Source organism: Petaurus breviceps, unplaced genomic scaffold (genome assembly GCF_028583685.1).
Source record: "Petaurus breviceps papuanus isolate PSGF00001 unplaced genomic scaffold, PetGlider_PUasm1.0 76, whole genome shotgun sequence".
Lineage (NCBI taxonomy): Eukaryota > Metazoa > Chordata > Mammalia > Diprotodontia > Petauridae > Petaurus > Petaurus breviceps.
The window spans coordinates 52377351-52399438 of NW_027186473.1; the positions used below are offsets into that span (position 1 = coordinate 52377351).

Sequence of the window (22088 nt, forward strand, 5' to 3'; positions counted from 1 at the left end):
TTTGGGTTTTGCTTTTCTTTACAAGGTTTTGCCTTTACAAAGTTCTCATATACCAATAACAACAAAACCTACAAATACTGCTAGCGTTCTACTATTCTCCCCTTCATCTGGGGTCTACTTAGCAGTTCAATTAACAAACCCATAAACTTTTAGATCAAATGTTATGAGATGAAGTCCATAAGAAAAAAGCACTGAATATTTCTTCTTTATAAAAATGGTGGTGCCCCCTAGAGATAAACTGGTATACACTTGCTTCTTTATCTGAGAATGCTATTGATGCAGGACCTGGCAAAATTCCAGCCTATACAATAAGGAATTAACCATGTGACATCATAGAAAGTTAGCCATATTGAAAAGTTTTAAAAATAATTTTGGAGAAATTAGGGTTGAGCATCAACATGTTCATTAGAGGGAGAATGATATGGTAGGAAAAACAAGGGTCAGAGTACGTGAGCTCAAAGTACTTAACATTCACATAACCTTTGTCAAATCACTGAGCCTCAGTTTCCTCATTTATTAATTGTGGATGATACTTGGTAGTACTTACTTCACAAGTTTGTTGTGGAATAAACGCTTTGTAATTCTAAAAATGCTATATAAATATGGTTGGTCATCCTCTCCCCCCCCCCAAAATCGCAGCTAAATTTTTCAAGAATACTAAGCCACTGTATAGCAGTCAAAAAGTGCTCAGCAAAGTACTTCTCCCAGTTCCCACTCCATTTTATGCCTTTTATCTCTAAACAAGCTTATATGAAGCATCCTGAACAATGAGAATCATTTCTATTTTTAAAGTTCTTCAAAGTAAAACATTCCTTAGGATCTCCTTGAATAACATATCCCAATGTTTAGCAGTTTTGTCAGGACATGCTTCATATATGATCTAAACCCTCTCATGCTATAATAAAAGAAGGCTGCATCTTCTTCTCTCCTCAATGGAGAAAAACAGCTGGTCACCATCATCTATATAAAAGTCCTTCATGTTTTTGAAGATCAGTATTAAATTGCCCTAAAGATATTATTTTACAGGCTTTTATTCATATTTGTGGTTTTCCTTTCAACCATCTTTAAGTTTCTCATAGTTGTAAAATCTAGAACCGAATACAATATTTTAAGGATCTGGCTCAGTGTAACCCAATGATTTCTTCATGGAGGACAGGACTGAAGCTTCACATAGCCATCCATCACTGCTATTGCTGACTTATGATCAAAGCATAAAATGCTATGAGTTTCATTGTCTTCTGTTATGTTTTTCTTTTCTTGTATTTGGGCAACCTTTCTATACCAGTGTTAGATGAAACATATTCTCTTACTACCTTATGTTTGCTCCTTTAACTCATCCATTTGAATTGTGATCTACTTTTTTAAAGTGTTATCCATTATAATTTGTCATTTATAAACTTAATGATAATGTTCTTGAGCTGTACAGCTCATTCACCTAGAGAATGTGCAAAAACAATGTCATGCATGTCATGTTTGCTTCAGTTTCACTTATTGCATAGCCAACACCTTATGGCCAACTAGTCATTTAGTATAAGTATATGCCTATGGGGGTCATCAAAGGACAAGATTTCATGGATTAAGGAAGATCCATCACCACTACAGGATACACAACTCAAAGCCTACTCTCTTAAAGACCAGCAGCATCATCTTCATTTGAAAGCTGACATTACCTTTCAATAACTACAAATATAATGCAACTATCAAACACCAAAGGGCCCCAAACTGCCTGCTGCAGCACTCAAACTGATTATCTGCTCATAGGCATACAGCGATAACCAAGACTCGAGTGGCCATTGGGCAGGTCATACAGCACCAGATCAGAAGTATCATTAGAGTCAGGGTGAAAAACATCTTTTGATAACCCAGATGAGGATGAAATTAGGTTAACAGGACTTGTTGTAAAGATTCTAATTTTGTTTACCAAGGTCAATTATCTGTAAACCATTTACTAAATTTGTGATGAACTTTTTCACTATTTTCTCCAGAAATTTATGGTAAATATGTATGTATTTGCCATAACCCTTCCCTTTTTAAAATTATAGGTACTTCCTCTGGCCACTTCCAATCTTCAGTCATTTTTCCCAGTCTACAGGTTTTTAATAATAATTGTCTTATTATGATTTCTGCAATCACAGTTAAAAATTTCAGTAACATTAAGGGGAATGAGGTAGTCTGGCTAAGCTTTCTGGTTAATGGATATTTAACCTTTTAGGTACCAAACCGTTAAAAATCTTTGTACTAGTAGTTCTACAAAGTGAGACAGAGAGAGAGAGAGAGAGACAGAGAGAGAGAGAGAGACAGAGAGAGAGAGAGAGAGAGAGAGAGAGAGAAATTTAGCAGTCCAGAAACAAAAGTATATTAATGAAGATAGCGAGATAGTGACTGGTCTGTTATTAGGAATACAATACAGCACCTGTTTCTAGTGAGCTAATAAATTATATTTGTTTAAAAATCGAGGGAAGAATGCTGAACACCAAAACTCAGTAAAGGGTCAGTTTTTTTAACTGTTGCAAATATCTCTGGCAATATGACTTAATTTCTGCAAACACAGAGCTATTTTTTTCATGAGATTTCTCTCTGTAACAATAAGATGGTAACCTAAACTATAAAGTGAACTATGGAAATACTTAGTTTAGGCGATATAGTTTATTCAAAACCAATTAACCCCTTTAAAGTTATTGTGGGGAAAGCATGAAATTGCAAGAAGTTGAAATGGGGCGGCTAGGTGACCCAGTGAATAGAGCATGGGCCTTGGAGTCAGGAGAACCTGAGTTCAAATCCAGCCTCAGACACTTAACACAAAACTAGCCGTGTGATCTTAGGCAGGTCACTTAACCCCAATTGCCCTCCAAAAAGCAAAAAAATAAGTTGAAATAGATCCCATTTCCTTTGGTCAAGATTAAATAACTACATTTTCTCGTTCTACTAAAAAACTACTGAAAGTATTTTAAAATTTTATGAAGCCAGATTTTACAATAACTCAGTTATACTGTTATCCTAATAAAGTCCTAAAGATGTAGAAGATGGGGGGTAGAGCCAAGATGGTGGAGTAAAAGCAGGAACTTGGCTTAGCTCCCACTCCAACCACCTCCAATACCTGTAAAATATGACTCTAAACAAATTTTAGAGCTACAGAATCCACAAAGTGACAGAGAGAAACTGTAATGGGAATGCAGATTTGGAAGATCTTCCCTGCCCCTAGGCTAAAGTGCACCTGAAGCCTGGGGTGGGAGGCTTGTTTTTCAGTAGATACTTTTGGATTGGCCAGTGGGTCCAAAAGGTTGTTACATTCTCTGAGCCAGGAGAAGGCTATATAAGCCCTGATGTGTAGCTTTGTTTTGGGACTCACTTTGAGAAGTGTTCTGTGATTTGATCTGAATTCTGGGAAGCCGTTGTTGAGAGTCCCCTGGCTTTGAAAAACCCAGATGTGGAAACCCAGATGTTGACTGGGTATGGATGTAATGGTTGGACAGTTTGGAAATCTGTCTACTTGATCTGTTTCTGTCTTGATAATTCTGCCTGTATACTTTGAAGTTGGGGTGCTGACCTTTTTCCCCTGAATAAGGTAAACGATATATGTCTGACTGATTAAAGTAAGCTTGTTAACCCATTTTGAGTTGCTTTCCTTTAACAAAGCAGATCCAAGAACCTGTATGGGCAGCAAACCCTGAGGACGCGCTTGGGGTGCTTGCTGCTACAGAAACAAATATCCCACTGAAGGCAGCCTGGTAGGCCAAAAAGGAAGGGTCTATTGCACCAAGCTGGGAGCCAAACACAGTACTGTATGAGCTGCCTGGGCCCAGACCCGCGGCGGCCCAGATTGGCCAGAGCAGACTTCAGGAGAGTAACTCACTAGCAGCTGCGGCCATTTCCAGACTTCTAAACACATAAACGCCTAAGAGAAAGTAAAAGGTCAGCGGCAAACCCTGTTGGAACTAGGTGGAGATGAGTGTGGTCTAGCCCCTGTCCCAGGGGCAAAAGAGGAGAGAGGCAAGGCTGCTGCAGCTGCTGCCACATGGATGCCTCCAGAGCTCCTGGCCTGCAGATCATAGGGGGACCAAGTGACCATTCAGAGAGTAATTTCCCTTGCTTTGACCTGCTTGGATCTGGCTTGCTTTCTTGGGCGGTGGTCCTGGGATGTGTGGCCAGTGTACCAGAGCTTGTGGAGGCTGTAGAGAGGGCGCCGTCCTCAGACCTCTGAAAACTGCAAAAACCCCAGTGATTTGGGACATAGCTCTCTCCACTCTGAAAGCAGAGTTCTACCATGGCAAAGAGCTCAAAAGTTAAGTAATTGGATGGCAAGATAAGTAAGCAGAGGAAGAACAATCAGACCATAGAATCCTTTTTTGGAGACAAAAAGGATCATACATGAACCAGAAGAAGTCAAAACTCCTGCAGCAAAAGCTTCCATGAAAAATATGAATTGGTTATAGGACATGGAGGAGCTCAAGAAGGATTTTGAAAATCAAGTAAGAGAAGTAGAGGAAAAACTGGGAAGAGAAATCAGAATGATGCAAGAAAATCAGGAAAAGTAAGTCAACAGCCTGCTAAAGGAGACCCAAAAAAATACTGAAGAAAATAATACCTCAAAAAATAGACTAAGTCAAATAGCAAAAGAAGCCCAAAAAGCCAATGAGGAGAAGAATGCCTGAAAAAGCTGAATTGCCCAGATGGAAAAGAAATTTCAAAAACTCACTGAAAAGAATAACTCCTTCAAAATTAGACTGGAGCAACTGGAAGCTAGTGACTTTATGGGAAATCAAGATACTATAAAACAGAGCCAAACAAATGACAAAATAGGAGGCAATGTGAAATATCTCACTGGAAAAACCACTGCCCTGGGACATAGATCCAGGAGAGGTAATTTAAAAATTATTGGACTACCTGAAAGCCCTGATAAAGAAAATAGCTTAGAAGTCATCTTTCAAGAAATTATCAAGCAAAATTGCCCTGATATTCTAGAACCCGAGGGCAAAATAGAAATTGAAATAATTTACTGATCAACTCTTGAAAAAGATTCCAAAAACAAAACTCCTGGGAATATTTTAGCCAAATTCCAGAGTTCCCAGGTGAAGGAAAAAATATCATAAGCTGTCAGGAAGAAACAATTTGAGTATTGTAAAAACTTTACAATCAGGATAACATAATATCTAGCGGCTTCAACATTAAGGGACCGGAGGACTTGGAATATGATATTCTGGAGGTCAAAGGAGCTGGGATTAAAACCAAGAATCACCTACCCAGCAAAACTGAGTATAATGCTTCAAGGGAAAATATGGCCATTCAATGAAATAGAAGATTTTCAAGTATTCTTGTTGAAAAAATCAGAACAGAACAGAAAATATGACTTTCAAATACAAGAATCAAGAAAAGCATGAGAAGGTAAACAGGAAAAAAAATCATAAGGAACTCATTAAAGTTGAACTATTTACATTCCTACATGGAAAAATGATAATTATAACTCATGAGACTTTTCTCAGTATGAGGACAGTTGGAAGGGAATACATATGTGTGTACATATATATACATACATGTATTATGTATAGGAGGGTTTATGTATGTATAAATATATATGTGGGTGTGTATATATGTACATACATGTATACGTGGACAGAGGGCACAGGATCATTTGAATAGGAAGGGATGATATCTAAAAAATAAAATTAAGAGGTGAGAGAGAAATATAATGGGAGAAGTTCTCAGAAAGGGAGAGATAAAATAGGGTACATTATCTCATATAAAAGAGACAAGAAAAAACTGTTACAATTGAGGGGAAGAACAGGAACGTGAAAGGGAATGGGTCAACCTTACTCTCGTTGGATTTGGCTTAAGGAGCAAATAACAACACACTCAATTGGGTATCTTATCCTACAGGAAAGTAGAGGGAGGGGGATAAGAGTGGGGATGATAGAAGGGACAGCAGATTGGGGGAGAGGGTAGTTAGAAGCACATAGTTTTGAAAAGGGACAGGGTCAAAAAAGAAAATATAATAAGTGAGTGGTGGGAAAGGATGGAGGGAAATATAGTTAGTCTTTCACAATATAACTACTGTGGAAACATTTTGTGTAACTACACATGTACAACCTATTTTGAATTGCTTATCTTCCCAGTGGGGAGGTGAGGTAGGAAGTGTAGAAAGAATCTGGAAATCAAAGTTTTAAAAACAAATGTTAAAAAAAACCTTGTTTTTTATATGCAACTGGCAAATAAGATATACAGGCACTGGGGTACAGAAATCCATCTTGGCCTACTAGAAAGTTAGGGGGAAGGGGGAGGATATAAGAGAGAGCAGACTGGGGAAAGGGGTATTCAGTAGGCTCGCTATATTGGGGTGGGGGTAGGGGAAAGATGGAGAGAAAATTTGGAACTCAAAATCTTGTGGAAATGAATGTTGGAAACTAAAAAATTAATTTAAAAATTTTAAAAATCTTCTCTTTTCTATAAATACTATAAGTTAGATGCTCCACAAATCCAATATAAAGACAGAAAAGAACTGAGTTTTAGAATATCACAATGTACAACAGTAGCTAACATCCACAATGCTAGGAACTATGCTAAGTGCTTTAAATTATTATCTCATTTGATCCTCACAACAATCCTGGGAGGTAAAAGCTAGTAAAAAAAAAAAACAAACAATAGCTCCTTCTAGGCTTCTGTTCATGTTTTAATTCCTTGAGATAACAATTCTGAACAAAACAAACAAACAAAAAAGTTTGCTAAATTCACTTAAGTTTTAGGCAACCAAATGCAGGATATAGAATTTTTATATACTTGTGGAAAACATAATAGTCGAATTGTTTTCAGATGTTCCAAAGGAATACTTCATCTATGCTTTTATTGAACGGGATGAGGGGGAAGGAATTGTTGCCTTTAATTTATTTTCTTTCAACTTTATAGGGCTTTTGCAATACATATAAAGCACCTAAAACATCTCCAATGGATTAAGAAAGAGATTAAGTGATTTGTGCACTATGGCGCCCCCAGCTGCCTCCTAGGCAAACAGATCAAATGAGATAATATATGTAAGGCATTCTATAAATGTCAGTTACCAATGTTGTAATTAATTAATAATACCATTTTGAAATTACTGGGGGGAGATTCTGAAATATAATCAACATTTTCCCCTTATTTCTGCCAATTTTTCTTCTCTTTTTTTTAAGACAGTGAATTCTGATTTACAATCACTTTCCCCAAGGTCACCCTGGGAAATTAAAAAAGGATGTTCATCCTAGTTAGCTGCACTGTTTTCTCCACCATAAAATTATCCCCAATATACTGCTAAGAACTTGTGTATGATTTGTAGTAGAGGCTTTCTAACAAACATCTATGTAGTTACAAACCCATCACTTCTAAAGCTTTTCTAAAATACAGTTGCTTACTAGATAATTACTGGATATCTCTACCTGAATGTCCCCTTGTTACCTCAAACTCAGCATGTATAAAAGTGAACATACTATTTTCCTGCTCAAAGCAGGTACCCCTTTCAACTCTCCTATGTTTGACCCTACTATTACTGTACATCCAAGCACTGACAGTTTAAAACCTTGACTCAACTCTTTTGTTTACTCCCTAGTTTTACCCATTCACAAATCCCATTGCTGCTGCTTCTCCATTCTTATTTCTTCCATGTGATCTCAAACTCTGAGGTTCAGTTTACAATAGCCTTTTAGCCAATGGTTTGCCCTACCTCTAGTCTCTCTCTGTCTCCCTCATGCAAACCACAAAGCATACCAACCCTAGATGAAGTACCCCGATCTTGTATCATTCTAAAGTAAAAACCTTTCCCCTTCTGTCCTGCATGAGACTAACAATGAAATTATTCTAAGTGCTGAATTCATCAACAAGAAACAAATGGTCTTACCTTGACTTTTATATGTTGAGCATTTAAAATCAGAATGACAGAATTCGCCTAAGTTAGAAGGTACTTTGGAATGTAATCTATTCAGGAGTAAAAATTCAATCTATAACATATCCTACAAATAGTCTTTGCTTGAAAAATTTAACACTTCCTACAATGGCCCATTCCACATTTGGATAAAAATTTTTAGGAAGTTAATTTTTTTTAACATGGTGGCTGAATAAATCTATTCGTTGCTCAAACATAATATGTAAAATATTTGTGGGCCAAGACTATTATAAACATATTTGTATGTAGCATTTGGTTTTTGATTTTTAAGTAATATATATCACAATTTATACATATCTGAAGGACTAAGTGTTTTCAAAATAAAAATTATCACTAGTTTTACTACAAATAACAAATGAATCATCAGGAGAAACAAGTCTCATTTTGAAATCTTTTCTAAAAATATTTTTAAAACACTATCCTTAAAAATAAATGAATTCAACAATTCAAAATTTAAAAATATATAACAAGTATTTTGAACATTTTTTATAAAAATACACTCTCAGCACATTGCATGTTTTTTTTCAATGATTTTTCAAAACATAATATATGGAAAAGGCACTATCTAGAACCAAAGTACTCAGACTCAAATCCCAGCTCTGCTTCTTTCCTGCCCTTGGCCATAGGCAACTCACTTCCCTTCTTTGTGTCTGTTTCTGAATCTGCAAACTGAGAGAGATGAACTCTCTCTTTAAGGTTTTTTTCCCCAAAATCTAAACCTACAATTAAACAACCTGTTGTGACCAGATATTCACCAATGTTGATGACCTGAGCTATGTATGGGGCTGAGATGGAAGGCTCAGCTCCTCCTCTTCTTAAAGGAGTAAAGATAGGAAGAGCGAGAATGTCTAGGGGATGGTATTAGAGAAACAGAAAAAGGCAACTGGGCTGGAGGAGTGGTAAGCAGCCCCAGAATCAGTCAGCTGCTTCTATATACATAATGGCCTGAATAAGAAGTGGAAGTAACGGAACGCCTTCAAAATAGCAGGGTCCTAATTTGCCAATGAAAGATGGGTGGAGCTCCTGGGCACCAGTTGCTGATGCTATCACAATTGAGAGAGAGGGGCTGTCAAACCAGGCAGAAGCTAACCCAGAACAACAAAGAAGAAACTGTATCTGCCCACATTTGACAAGAACAGTGAAAGAGGAAAGGGAGGCTGACAAGAAAAAGAGAGAAGGGAAAGAGCAAAGAGAGAGAAAGAGAAGAAGCAATTAGGTGATGCAGTGGATAGAGCACTGGGCTTGGAATCAGGATCTGTGTTCAAATTTACCCTCAGATACTTCTGTGTGACCCTGGGCAAGTCATTTAATCACTGTTTGTCTTAGTTTCCTCAACTGTAAAATGAGGATAATAATAGCAACTACCACCCAGGATTTTTGTGAGGATAAAATGAGATAATATTTGTAAAGTAATTAGTACAGTAACTGACCCATACAAGGCACGATGTAACTACTAAATACTACTACCACCACCACCACCACCACCATCATTCCATTTCACCAGGATGTCTGGCTAGGGGCATGAACAAATCAAAGATACTGCTACTAAAATTACGTTGTTAAATTTCCTAAAAGAGGAGATAAAAATTAAACTAGGCAATTCATGAATTCTCTTGACCAAAGGATGGTGGTATAAGGTGAAAAGGAGATTATCAAAAAGAAGGCTAATCACAGTTTTCTTCATCTTATAGAGGCTACAGAGAAGGAGTAGAGACCTTACTTGCTAAAGCCTAACACCTCTAAATCTCATCCTTACACTGTGATGAAAGGATTTCAGATAGTGAACTCAGACCACTAACCGAAAGCTTAATTTCCACAATCAATTCATCAACACATCTTCCTGCTGGCACAGTGGATATCAAAATCAGGAAGACCTGGGTTCAAGTCCTTCCTCTGACATAGTGGATGTGTTATGGTGAGCAATTCATTTAGACTCCTAGGTTTCTAAGCAACTCCTTTAAGACTCTATATTGCAACAAAGGTACCAACTTGCCTTGGAAATAGAGTTTCCTCACTCAGAAATTTTCTATGCCAATAAATTCATCAGTCTAGAACTTAGCCCTCCTTCCCCCTGCAACAAACATACACATACCAAATTTCATTAAATTTAGAAAGGAAAAAAAGCCTGCAGTGAAGAGAGTCCTTGAAAAACCATTATTCTCTTTATAGCTCTCTGAAAGACAGCCCTTGACTTGCTAAAGAAGTTGAGTTAAAAAAAAAGAAACAAAGAACAGATGAAATAGTACTGTTAATAACTAAGATTAAGTCCACCATAATGTAATAGTCTTGCAAACTTACTTGAATACGCCCTTTGGAACAGTAAACTTTTGGATTTGTAGTACGAATCAATGTGAGTACTATATTGTGATACTATCAAAATTACTATTTCCACAAATAGCTAATGTTATAAAAACAGTAATACTTTGTTTCCATAAGGAATACTGTAAAGAAAAAGAACAAGGAAAATATATTCATCATGTGTGTCACAGTTTCCATAAAGAGGTATATTTGATGAAAAACTTCAGTGCTTTTCCAAAAAAAAAAAAAAAGATCGAATTTCCTCCTTGATGGCTGAGCAGCAGGGACATTTTCCTACATAGACAAAACATAGCTAATCATGAAACTAATAATATATTTTAATTCAGATGAGTAAAATCTTAAAATTTGAGAGGTATCACAATTTGATTCTTTATACAGATGATTATCTCAGCAAATAAGCAAGTTTTAAAGCTTAATACCTTGAAGTGACTTGTCCAGGATCACATAGCTAAGACAATTTTTTTTAAATTGTTGACTGTAATATGTTGACACCAAAATTTAACAACAATCCAAGTGCTTTAAACTTAGCTTTGACATGACTTCCTTGAAAAACTGGGTTTCAGATATTTTGTTCAATGCAGATCCCTACTAAAAACTGACCACTTTCTTAGAATACAATGAAATTGAAATAAGAGCACACCACACTACGCACATGTATATCACCTACAAAAGCAACATAACTTGAACTCCCTTTACTCCACCCTTACTTAGTAATCCTTCCTCCCCTCCATATTATGTGATGATACGAAAACATAACATATTTAATACAGTCAAAAGGAGTTCTATTTTAGAATTCAATTTAGGGTAAAAAAAACTGTCACTCTCCATAAACTGCAACTATTATTTAACTCACAAAACCTTTAAAGATAGATACTAAAGTCTATCCTTGTTATAAAAGGAGAAAAAGAAAGATTGACTCTTAATGAAAGATCACAGTAGTAGTAGTAGTTACTTGGTTAAAAACAAGGATCAAATTTTAATCCCTACATTTCAGGCCACAATACTTAAGGATCAAAGCATCCCAAATGTTTCAAGAAGTATGTTCATTGAAAGACAAATACTTGGCAAGTTTCAACAACATACAGTATAATCAGGAAAAATAATTAACCTTTACGAGATTGCCAACAATAGTAACTCTACAGCTTTGGAAAAAAGTAATAAAATATGCTATGGGACATTTTAATGCTAACATATCATGGTTTCCACCACCTTGTGACCTTGGGGAAGTCACAGCTTTCCTGGGCTTCAGTTTTCTCATGTGTAAAATTAGGAGGTTGGACTGGATGACCTCTGACATTCCTACTACCTCTACATCTATGATCTGATGATATACTTAGACCAACAGCTAGCATTTATATAGCACTTTAAAGTTTGAAAAGTGCTTTACAAATATTATCTCATTTTATATCCTCATAACAACTCTGGGAAGTAAACATTATTATTATCTATATTTTACAAATGAGGAAACCAAGGCAGAAAAAAGTAAGGTGACTTGCCCAATGTGAAATAGCTAGTAAGTACATGAAGGCACATTTGAACTCAGGTCTCCTTTATTCCAAGTTCAAAGCTCTATCCCCTGTGCCACCTAGCTGCCAATAACTGCCAGCAACCAAGATCACAAGGACAACTGTAAGTAGTACCTGGATATAGAAAAGGAAGTATGAGGCAGAGGTTCATGAGAAATTTGCACATGTTAACACAAAGGAAAGAAGACTGATAATACAGAATGATTTATATAACCAATCCCATCAATCATATTGTATACTGCACCAGAATTTCCATGAACTGGGTCTATTATTTAAAATATATGGAGCAGAATACCAAAAAAAAAACAACCAAAACATAAGAGAAATTTACTACTGATTAACTATTTAAAAGTAAGTTTATAGTAGCTAAGTTTTCTATTATCGCATAAAGTTCCACTGACTTCCAATATCCAATTCCAATTCCAATATCAAAGATACTTTAAATAGAAAAAGTACTGTTGAATCTAAAATGTCACACTAACCATTATGAAGGTTAAAAAAAAAACAGATCAGTTCTGTTTGACAATGACTCCCCGCCACTGAATATTGTCTTTAAACATAAATAAAAATATGTCACTAAACACTATAGAGCATTTCATTTTTAAGTTATCCTTTCTAAATTCCATGCAATGTAATGAGCTAATGATATCAGGAAAAGACAATTAAAAAAATTTTTATATATATAATATGTATATATAAAAATAAAACATATATTATACTTCTGAAAATATTACCCAAGTTTTAAGACGAGTTTGTACTGATGAAAGCACTTAATCCTAATAAGACATACAATTGTATTCATCTCACAACTTCTGCCTGAAATTGGCATTTACGGAATAGAGACAGTTTTGGAATATGAATCAATAATCTATAATGACATATATCCACACTATAATATAGTATGATGTACATATTAGACTATAAGAATATGCTAGCTACCATTCAAAAAACAAACAAGGAACAAATTATAGCCCAGAAAATAATGGGTAGCTGGGCAGGAAACATTTCCAGACATTTAGTAGGTGGTATTTGGATGTATGTGGAAGAAACCAAATGGAAATATTGATCAATTCTAAAACTGACTTATAGAAGTGATATATCATCCCACCACAGAAAAGCAAAATATATTTGTATAAGCAAATTAGGAAAAAATCCACCTTTTCATAAAATACATGAAAGAGCTATATAATAACAAAGATGCATATTATATATTCAGTTGAGGCCACTTATCATGACCACATAATAAAAATACAGTATTGAAGCAAAGTCCAATGCAACTATCCAATGAAGAATTGAGAACCACCCTTTATAAGCATATTTTAAACCTCTCCCTTGTTTTTCTAAATATACACACACTGCTATCTGGAGCAGGGAAAAGCCAAGAGATATTCTTACTGTAAATAAGTCACGTCTTATGAAACTGAGAAGTTATAAATACACCAATTCAAAACTTCACTGACATATTCCATTTCCAATATAAGTAAAACAAGTTATCTATCTACTAACTTTAGACATGCTAAGTCTGCAAAAGTCCCTTAACAATTACAGAAGTGACTAGTTTTTTAATATGAAAACCACAATGCCCCTTCCCCCAATAAACTTGTGGGTAACAGATTTTTGGGTTCAATTTTGCTTTTCAAAGAAAAAAATCCCTATTTTTATTAAAAGTAACATGTATACACACATACATATATGTGTGTGTGTAGATATAGATATATTTAAACACTACTTTAATTATCCTAGAGAAACCATCAAATTGACAGGGAAGAAACTTTGGCACTGGACAATTAAAAGTAAATGTAGTAAGTTGATAAGTATAAAATAAACAACACTATTGAACAAGAATACAAAATCAAAAACAGGAACTACTGCAAAATGAAAGCACTACTCTTTGTTCAAAATTTTTGAAGTAATTTTCAAAGAGTTGCTTAGGGATTTTTTTTTTTGGTTCCTCATTCAAAAATAAGCAACAATATACTAAAAAGAATCCAAGCACATCAAATAACAAACTCTGAAACAGAATTAAAACCACAGGTCAGAACATATATAAATTTAATAATTGAAAAGACAATGCAAAGGTAAACTTGAATCTTTTAAAAGCAAATTGTGAAATCATGATGTAATTTTCAAAAAAAGACAACTCACCTTGACACATTTTCTGGAATGTACTCTAAAACTGGATACCCATCATTTCTTCTGGACGACAAGTCACTGTGTGATTTCCAGGACTCAACTAATGTATTGACTGGAGGAAATGAGCTCAAATGTGAAAAAGACTGGTCTCTTCCAATAGGTCTGGATAAAGATATTGTGCCTTGAGCTCCAATCCTGTAGTGAAAAGACTGTCCACCTGAATTTACACCAACGATGGCAGATGAAGGCAGGCTGTTTTCTTGGTAATAGCTACCATCATCAAGCTCTTGTTTAATTCCCATAGGTAAGCCTGGATTTGGAAATCCACTGCCTTCACAACTGCCATCAAATGATGAAACAGGTGGTCCTAAAATTCCGGAGAGAGAATAATAGTCTTTATCATCCATGAAGGAAAAATAGGAACCATCCATAAATGGAAATGGATTTACTGTTTGATTCCCTTTAAAAGAAGTACCTGAGCATGAATGCTTGGCTGACTCTTGTTTTACTGGTACTGAGAACTGGGAATCAGAATTGACTTTGCTATTTGCTCCAAGACACGAGCTACTGAAAGCTCCATCTGGTTCAGATTTTATATACTGTACAATGTTAAGTTGACTAGCCACACCATTATTAGAGATGGAATTTTCTATTTCCTCTGTTTTAGGAAATGTCACTTCTTGAGCACCTCTCTCATTTGTTTCTGGGCTAGGAACAACATCCTGGGTTGTACTGGATCCAGCAGATGTAGCAGAAGCAGCAAAGCTGAAGGCATTGTTTCCTGGGCTGCAGATAGAAGATCCCACAGTGCTAGTAGCTGGACTAGAAAGAGTAGACCTGTTATTTGTATTGGAAGGGCTGGAAATGGAGCACCTTGAGTTGTTGATATTTGCAGGACTGGACACAGAGGAGCGCATAGTGACATTATTAGGGCTAGAGACAGGAGATTTTACACTACAATGACTAGGAGGGCTTGAAATTGGGGATTTCATGCTACTTATTGGACTAGACAGAGGAGAACCTACGTTGCTAGCATGTGCAGGGCTGTGCGACACAGAGTTTCGATTTTCAACATTTGGGGAACATGGCAAAGGAGTTCCCTGGGTAATCGGACTGTGCACTGTGAAACTGCCAAAGTTGGCTGTAGTTGAGGACACTGAGTTGATTCCAGCAGGACTGCAAACTGAAGAAGTCATGTTTAGAGGGCTGCAAACAGAACTTTTCTCATGACACACTATGGGGCTTTTAACAATAGAGCGCATGATACTACCATTCACAGAATTTCCAGAGTCAGATATAAATGATCTCAAGGACCTGTTCACACTATTTAAAGTAGAAGGGCGATGGCCATTTTCTTTATAAAATTTTACCAGCTGTTCGACATTTTGATAAATTTTTGCTGGACTTATGCTTCTTCCTTGCTGATTCTGCTGATCATAGGCAAAATCAGCATCTCTTATTGAGTCCATGTATAAACCCATAGATTCAGCTACAGTTGCTGACAGTTCCTTCGATTCCAACTCTGTTTTAATATCAGATGTTAAAATCCCAGACTGATTACTGTCTTGCTGAAGGCAAGGGAGTAGTTCATGTTTTTCTTTGCTGTTTCCTTGAGTACTGTTGTTTGGAATAGCACCGGAAACACAGCTCACATTTATAATCTCCATATAGTTATTCTGATCAGTCCTCTCTCCAGACCCCAAAGAAGAATGTTCCGTAGATTGAGAAGCTGGACCCCAACGTCGTTCCATATCTAGGCCTTCAGGAAAACTGTTGTATCCCTTGGTCTCCATAACTAGCAAACAAATTTGTTAAATAAAAGGAGTTAATGCAAGTAATATCAATTCTAAATGAAATATATTGCAAAATTCCATATGTAAAGCAAAAAATATGTATCATACCATTTTAGAAATAGGTAGTAATTTTGAAGGTTAAAAATATTCTAAAATATAATATACTTGAAGTGTGTATCACTATATTAAGCATTAGAATTTTATATGTCTTTTAAAATGCAACTTCATAAGTATTTAGGAAATAAGGGTCTTTTTGAGTGGCAGTTCCATAAAGAATAGACTTAAATGCCAATATTGACAAGTAATATACAACCTCTTGTAACTTGATTAAATAGAATGACACACAATACAAAATGTATTTTAAAAAAATCTATAGTCTGCAGAGACATTTCATGACCCTGCTCCCAGGTATTTTTATACAATACCATATTTAGATGTGATGCCACCACAAAAGGACCTCATTAGTCCCTCTCTCAAGAAAATTTCAAATAGTTATGGAAAGAGAAATTGTTCAAGATGGTATCATATTTATAAATTGTGACAGTTCCTACATAGGAGAGAATTTATGGAAATCCTGAAAATTAATATAGATAAAGAAAATAGCTCTGAAAGAGAGTGGGGGGAAAGGAACAATTGTACTATATTTGTTTTGTGTTAAGTATCTAAAGAAGTGATTGAAGAAACCCAATTTTGTTTTACATCTAAGAAAAGCTGTATGATTTAAGGAACTACTCATATACTGTTCTTAATATCACATTTATTGGTACAGCGCTTACTGAGAGGGAGATAATACTTTTAGCTTACATTTATATACTGCTTTGCAGTTTATAAAATGTTTAACATGAATCATCTCATTTCATATAATAATTCTGAGATAAGAAGCACAAATATTAGTATCCTTATTTTATAAATAAGGAAATTGAGTCTCAAGTAGGTTAAATAACTTGTCTAAGGAGACACTGCTAATAAGTGGTTAACCCTATAATTGAACTCAGAGCTCAGACAAAGTCTTTAAGTTCAGGACTCAATTTGTCTCACTGCAGCAGAGTTCTATGTTGTAACACTGTTTTGGGGACCCTTTTCCCACAAAAAAAGTATAAAGTGTCATTTCACAAGTTTCCTAATATAAACCACAGAGCTGACATAAAATGGCTTAGGAAATAAATCTCTCAATAGTACTGCTAAACTCTTGGCATTAAGGCACTGGCAAAGCAATGGGATTTAATGACTTTAAAAGTATTTTTTAAGCTGAAATAACTGAAGAACTAGTTTACTGACAAAAAATTTATATTTACACACTGTGCTAGCACAAGGGACATTATTTTATTAGTTTTTTTAATAGAGATATTCTATAAATTAGAGTAAAAGGAAGAAAATTTTTAAAGGAAGTAGGTTTTAACAATTCAAAATTTATAAACTTCAAACAAAATGCTGAATGTAATGTGACCCCAAAACAGAAAGCTGAATCAATGCACTGATAATTCAGTACAAAAATGTGACAAGGGTAGGAATAAGAACTTAGAAGGCTTTAGTTGAAAATAGTTGGTTGGGAAAAGAGGAAGCCTTGGATAATCTTCACTGAATATTATTCAGATTAAGATTAAAACAGCCAATGAATAGTTGTTGTTTTTTGTAGAAAGTGTAAGGATATAGTAATTTTTCCTCAAATACTAAACCCAAATTTAAGTACATTTATGACAAATGTTTCATGTCCCAACAGATTAAAAAACAGTCCATCACACTATCAGCAGGTTAAAAACCTATTGATAGATGTTCGAGTTATATGTCATCTCATCCAGCCTTTCCACAAACAAGTGCATCACTAAGAGAGTCATCCACCCTTTGTATAAATACTTTAGGTGAAAAGGCAGTGTCACCTATCTCAGGTCCCCGTACTCAATCACAGGGAGGCTTCAGTTGCTGGTTTATTGTTTTATTTTGTTTATTAAATTCTTTCTTATGTTGTGCCAAAATCTGACTCTGTATAAACTTTCACCCATTTGTTCTAGCTTGGTATTCTAAAGCAAAACAGAATAAACCTGTTCCTTCTTCTATGCATTTATGTTATCCTTTAAATACATGAATATTTCCCTTGAGTCTTCTCTAGATTCTATACCAAGGTCCTTTGATTTTTCTACACTTTTATCTACATTTTTTCTATATTTATCTCGGTTAATTTAGGCCTAGTCTTGTAGCTTGTTAAGATTTGTGATTGTGTATCTTTCCCAGCTTTGTGTTATCCTTAAATTTTAAAGAATTCCTGTTTTTATTTAATGAAGTCTCTCATAATGTGTGTACAGGTGGGTGTGTGTGTGTGTGAGAGAGAGAGAGAGACAGAGACAGAGAGAGAGAGAGAGAGAGAGAGAGAGAGAGAGAGAGAGACAGAGAGAGACAGAGAGAGACAGAGACAGAGAGAGACAGAGACAGAGAGAGAGACAGAGACAGAGACAGAGACAGAGAGACAGAGACAAAGAGACAGAAAGACAGAGACAGAGAGAGGGACAAAGCCTTTTGACACTCCACTAAAGATTTCTATCCAAGTTGTCAGCAACTCTTAAAAAACATTATGTTGGAAAATTTACTTAATTAAGCATCTGTGAAAATCACCTTTAAGCATCACACATGGCAATCTAAGATTATCTTGGAAGGCTGTCAAAAGTTATTATAACATATGTCATATGTAAAGCAATCTCCTAATACACCAAACATATCCCTACCAAAAGAGGCAATGAGATTTGTTTGGCAATGTCTAACCAAACCATAAAATAGATGGCATTATTCTTATAATGACCTCTTAATTACATTAAATATTAATAAAAATATAAGGTTAATTGAAAATTATTTTCAGGTGTCCATGACTATTTTGGGCTAATTCTAGTCTTAATGAATCAGGCTGGTAGTTTATTTCCAAAACTACTCAAGAGACCCCAAACTATACTCCTGAACCAGGGACATAAATGCAGGTAGAGATGGTATCTGTATACCAGTGCAATTCATTCTTTCTTTCTTTCCAGAAGCCAACAAATACATGAACATTTAAAAGATATTAGCTGATGAACAGGGTGACCATAGCAGGATGAAGGTGAAAGGAAAGCTTTCCATTATTCAAAATTAAGCTCTACTAGATGTTAATATAGAAACCTAGTCTTCAGAATGGAAGCTGAAACACAGGTCCCCATGGGTAAAGGTAAAACAATACTTTTCTTTAATTTTCATGCAATAATCTACCTAATATTAAAAGAGTTTATCCAGAATTCAGGGTCATGGAAATAAGCAATGGTAGGGCCACTATTAGGATGGCTAAAACATAAGCCTCTCCTTTTCTCTGTTAGGTAGTTTACTTAAAACATCTTACCTATTCACATTCATTTCAAAAACCATTTTCACTCAGTCAAAACACATATAATTTTTAGTGATTCCTCAGAATTTATAGATCATAATATGTAATAGTCACTATTCTTTTATCATTTTTATAATAGATCAATGTAATTTTCTGATCTTTTATAGACAAGATAAGTAACAGGTACTAGTCCAAGGTCATCCAAGTAAGCCTGTGGTGAAACCAGTTAGAACTGAGCAAACTTGATTCCTGTTTCCTTGCTTATTTCATGGAGCCACCTAGCCTCTAAAAAAAAAAGTTTTCTCCTTAAAGGAAAAAACCAAGCTCCTCTCCTTGTAAAATAATCATTTTCTCAAGCAGCATTTCCATTACATGTTATGATGTTCATTGTTAGTAAGGATATGGCTTTCGACGTAAATATCTATAATAACAATTAGAAGTCAATACAAAAACATTTAAAAGTTTATATATGTTCTTTATAAGAACAATCTGATGCAACAGAAAGAGTAACATCAATATCTGAAGAGTTAGGTGACTATTGGGATAGGATATAGTATGAATATTTACAACAGTCCTTTTATCGGGAGCAATATCTATTTAACGTGCTCTCGGCTTACTTTCCCATGTGATCTCGGGGCTTCGAATCCTTTTCGATTGCTATCGAAAAGGATTAAATGACAAAAATAAAAACCAAGAAATCAATTTTAAAGGGGAACGGCCGACAGAGAAAGATGGTCGAACTTCATTGGCCAAAGGCATCTAAAAGCTGTTTGCTCAGGGCATTTTGCAAAAGTGGCCAAAACTTTTTTTTTCCCCCAAAACAGTCCTCTGGTGGCCAAAGAATAAAAAGTGGAAAACCAAAACACAAACACACGCACACATAACATACACACACACACACCATACTGACTGTGCCTCCGGATTACGCAGCTCCTTCTCCCTTCTCAAAGTGAACACCACGCAGCGCGGAGCAGCAAAAGCAGCACTGCTGCAGCCCCTACACACCTGCCTCCTTCCTGCGCGGGGGTCTCAGTCTCTTCTACCTGTTGCTACGTCCACCTTCTCCACCACCACCGGGTAGCCGCTGTTGCGCAGCCCCCCTAAGTCCAACCACATCCAGGCGGGCAAGTGCCGCTCTCCATGCACGGAAAGAACATGAAACAGCAATGCTTCCTCGCCCAGGTGACTACACGGGTTTCCTCTGCAGAGCCTAGAGGCTCTATCTCTCTAGCCCAATGACACCCGGGGCGCTGAGAGAGAGGCCGGGCGACCAGCGAGTGGGAGGGGAAAATGGAAAGGAGGGGAGGGTGGGGGGAGCGAGAGGGCCGATCCTTTTAAAAGCAGGTCACATGTCCAGATATAAAGTTCAGATTGAGCCCCCGCCTCTCAAAGCTTTTCCCATTGGCCGGAGCAAAGCAAAGAGCCACGCTACAAAGAGCAGGCAGGCTTCTCATTGGAGAAACGGGATTGTCAGTCACTAGGCGGGCGACATGACTGATACAAAGTTGCTGCGACACAGCCTGGAATATGTGGCTCCCCCTTAAAGCCACAGAAGGGGCAAGAGCGCTGGAAACCAGAGACTATGACACAGATACATGCATGCCATCTATTACTCTTTTCCCAGTTGCTTCTTGCCTCTCGTCCAAATGCATTGCATTCAAACTAACTCTTCTCTCTTAACAATCTGCCACTGATTTGGAAGGGGCGGGAGAGAAGTTAAAAGGGGTCGAGGTCCTCGCTTTCCCTTCAAAGAATTGGCAATCTGGGTGTTTCCTCACAAGCTCTACCTGCAGCACCAGGTGAGCAGCTGCTATCCGTGCCACTGTCCTTCCTTAAGTAGTACTGAGGAGTGTAGTGGGCTTTAACGGGCAGCAAAGCTTCCCTCCGCCCCCTTCCCTCGGTTTTTCAGTTCTCTTTCAGCAGAGGAGACGTCGCCACCAAGGATGTTTAAGCGCTAGATGATTACGTTCCCATTACATTTTCCTTGCCTACACCATTCGGGAGGAGCAGAAGATTGTCAATGCAGTAAAATCCTTTAAAAACAGGCTTCTCCCTCAAAAAAAAAAAAAAAAAAAAGCACAAGAGTCAGGGACTGGAGCTGTTCTGCCTTACATTTTTCTACTAGTTTAGTTTTGGGGTTTCTGCCAGGCCTAATTTACCATCGAGGATTTTCACTTCTTTAAAACTGTGTTAGGAGACAATTGGGAGAAATAAATGAGTAGAGAAGGAACAAAACTATTAAACTAAAAAGAGTGTCTGCAATAAGATTTCCGTTTCCCTTTGGCTTACCCCCACTTCAGCTCAGTTATCTCCTCCCGCCCACCCAAACTCTACAGTTACTAAGCAAATGATACGACTTCATAACTTCGATTTCTAAGGACTTTTTATGCACAACGTAAACACCAGTACAAAGCTTTGGCTCTAAGTCTGCAGCAGTGACGTACACACCTAAATCTAGTCCCCCCCCCCCCCCCCCCAAGCTTCCTAGACTCAGAGCCCCATGGACAGCAGCAGCAGCAGCAGCTGTGTGCAATAGTTCCCCTCCCCCGCCTCACCTCCTCACCCGCCAAAGGCAGAAATTGAGGCACCCCTCACTCACAACTCCTCCTGTCTTTACCATTTGGAACCCTAGTCAGACACCTACCCTGCTGCCTCAAATCCACCGAGGGTCAGTTAAATCTCATGCACAAACCCTTCCCAAGAGGGAAGTGCGGACAGCGAATTCGTTTGCTGCTCCCTACTTGCACACACAAATGTCCCGGACAACAACCTACAACTCCATTCCTTGTAATCTAGAGTCCCAGAGACTTCAGCACCCAGGGAACAACTTTCGCCGCAGGGCTCGCCGTCACGCGTACTTTACCGATTTAATAACCGGTCAAACATTGATCCGCACTCTCAGACTTAGCGGGTATTCTTGAACTAAGAAGCAAGAGAGGATCCCAGACTGAGCTACCCGATTGGGAGAGGAGAGGAGACAGCGGGGGAGCAGCCGTCTGCAGAGTTATTTATTATTTAAAGAAATGGACGTGTCTCTTTTACTAAGTTTTTAGCTCATTTGAGGGGAAGGC

General features: G+C 37.0%; 1 protein-coding gene across 5 annotated transcripts in view; it reads right to left on the reverse strand.

Annotated features, from left to right (window-relative positions):
- The window catches only part of NR3C2 (nuclear receptor subfamily 3 group C member 2), a 440138-nt gene that overhangs the window by 416361 nt on the left and 1689 nt on the right, over positions 1-22088 (reverse strand). The window contains exons 1-2 of one of the 5 annotated variants that reach the window (XM_069105492.1): positions 19928-21179; positions 13897-15679 (exon numbers count right to left, since the gene is read on the reverse strand). In XM_069105492.1, the coding sequence (XP_068961593.1) occupies positions 13897-15677 (1781 nt within the window). In that variant the 5' untranslated portion in view covers positions 15678-15679; positions 19928-21179. Of the gene's footprint in view, positions 1-13896; positions 15680-19918; positions 21180-22088 lie in introns of those variants that run through there. The other 4 variants (XM_069105491.1, XM_069105489.1, XM_069105494.1 and 1 more) reach the window with 4 other exon arrangements.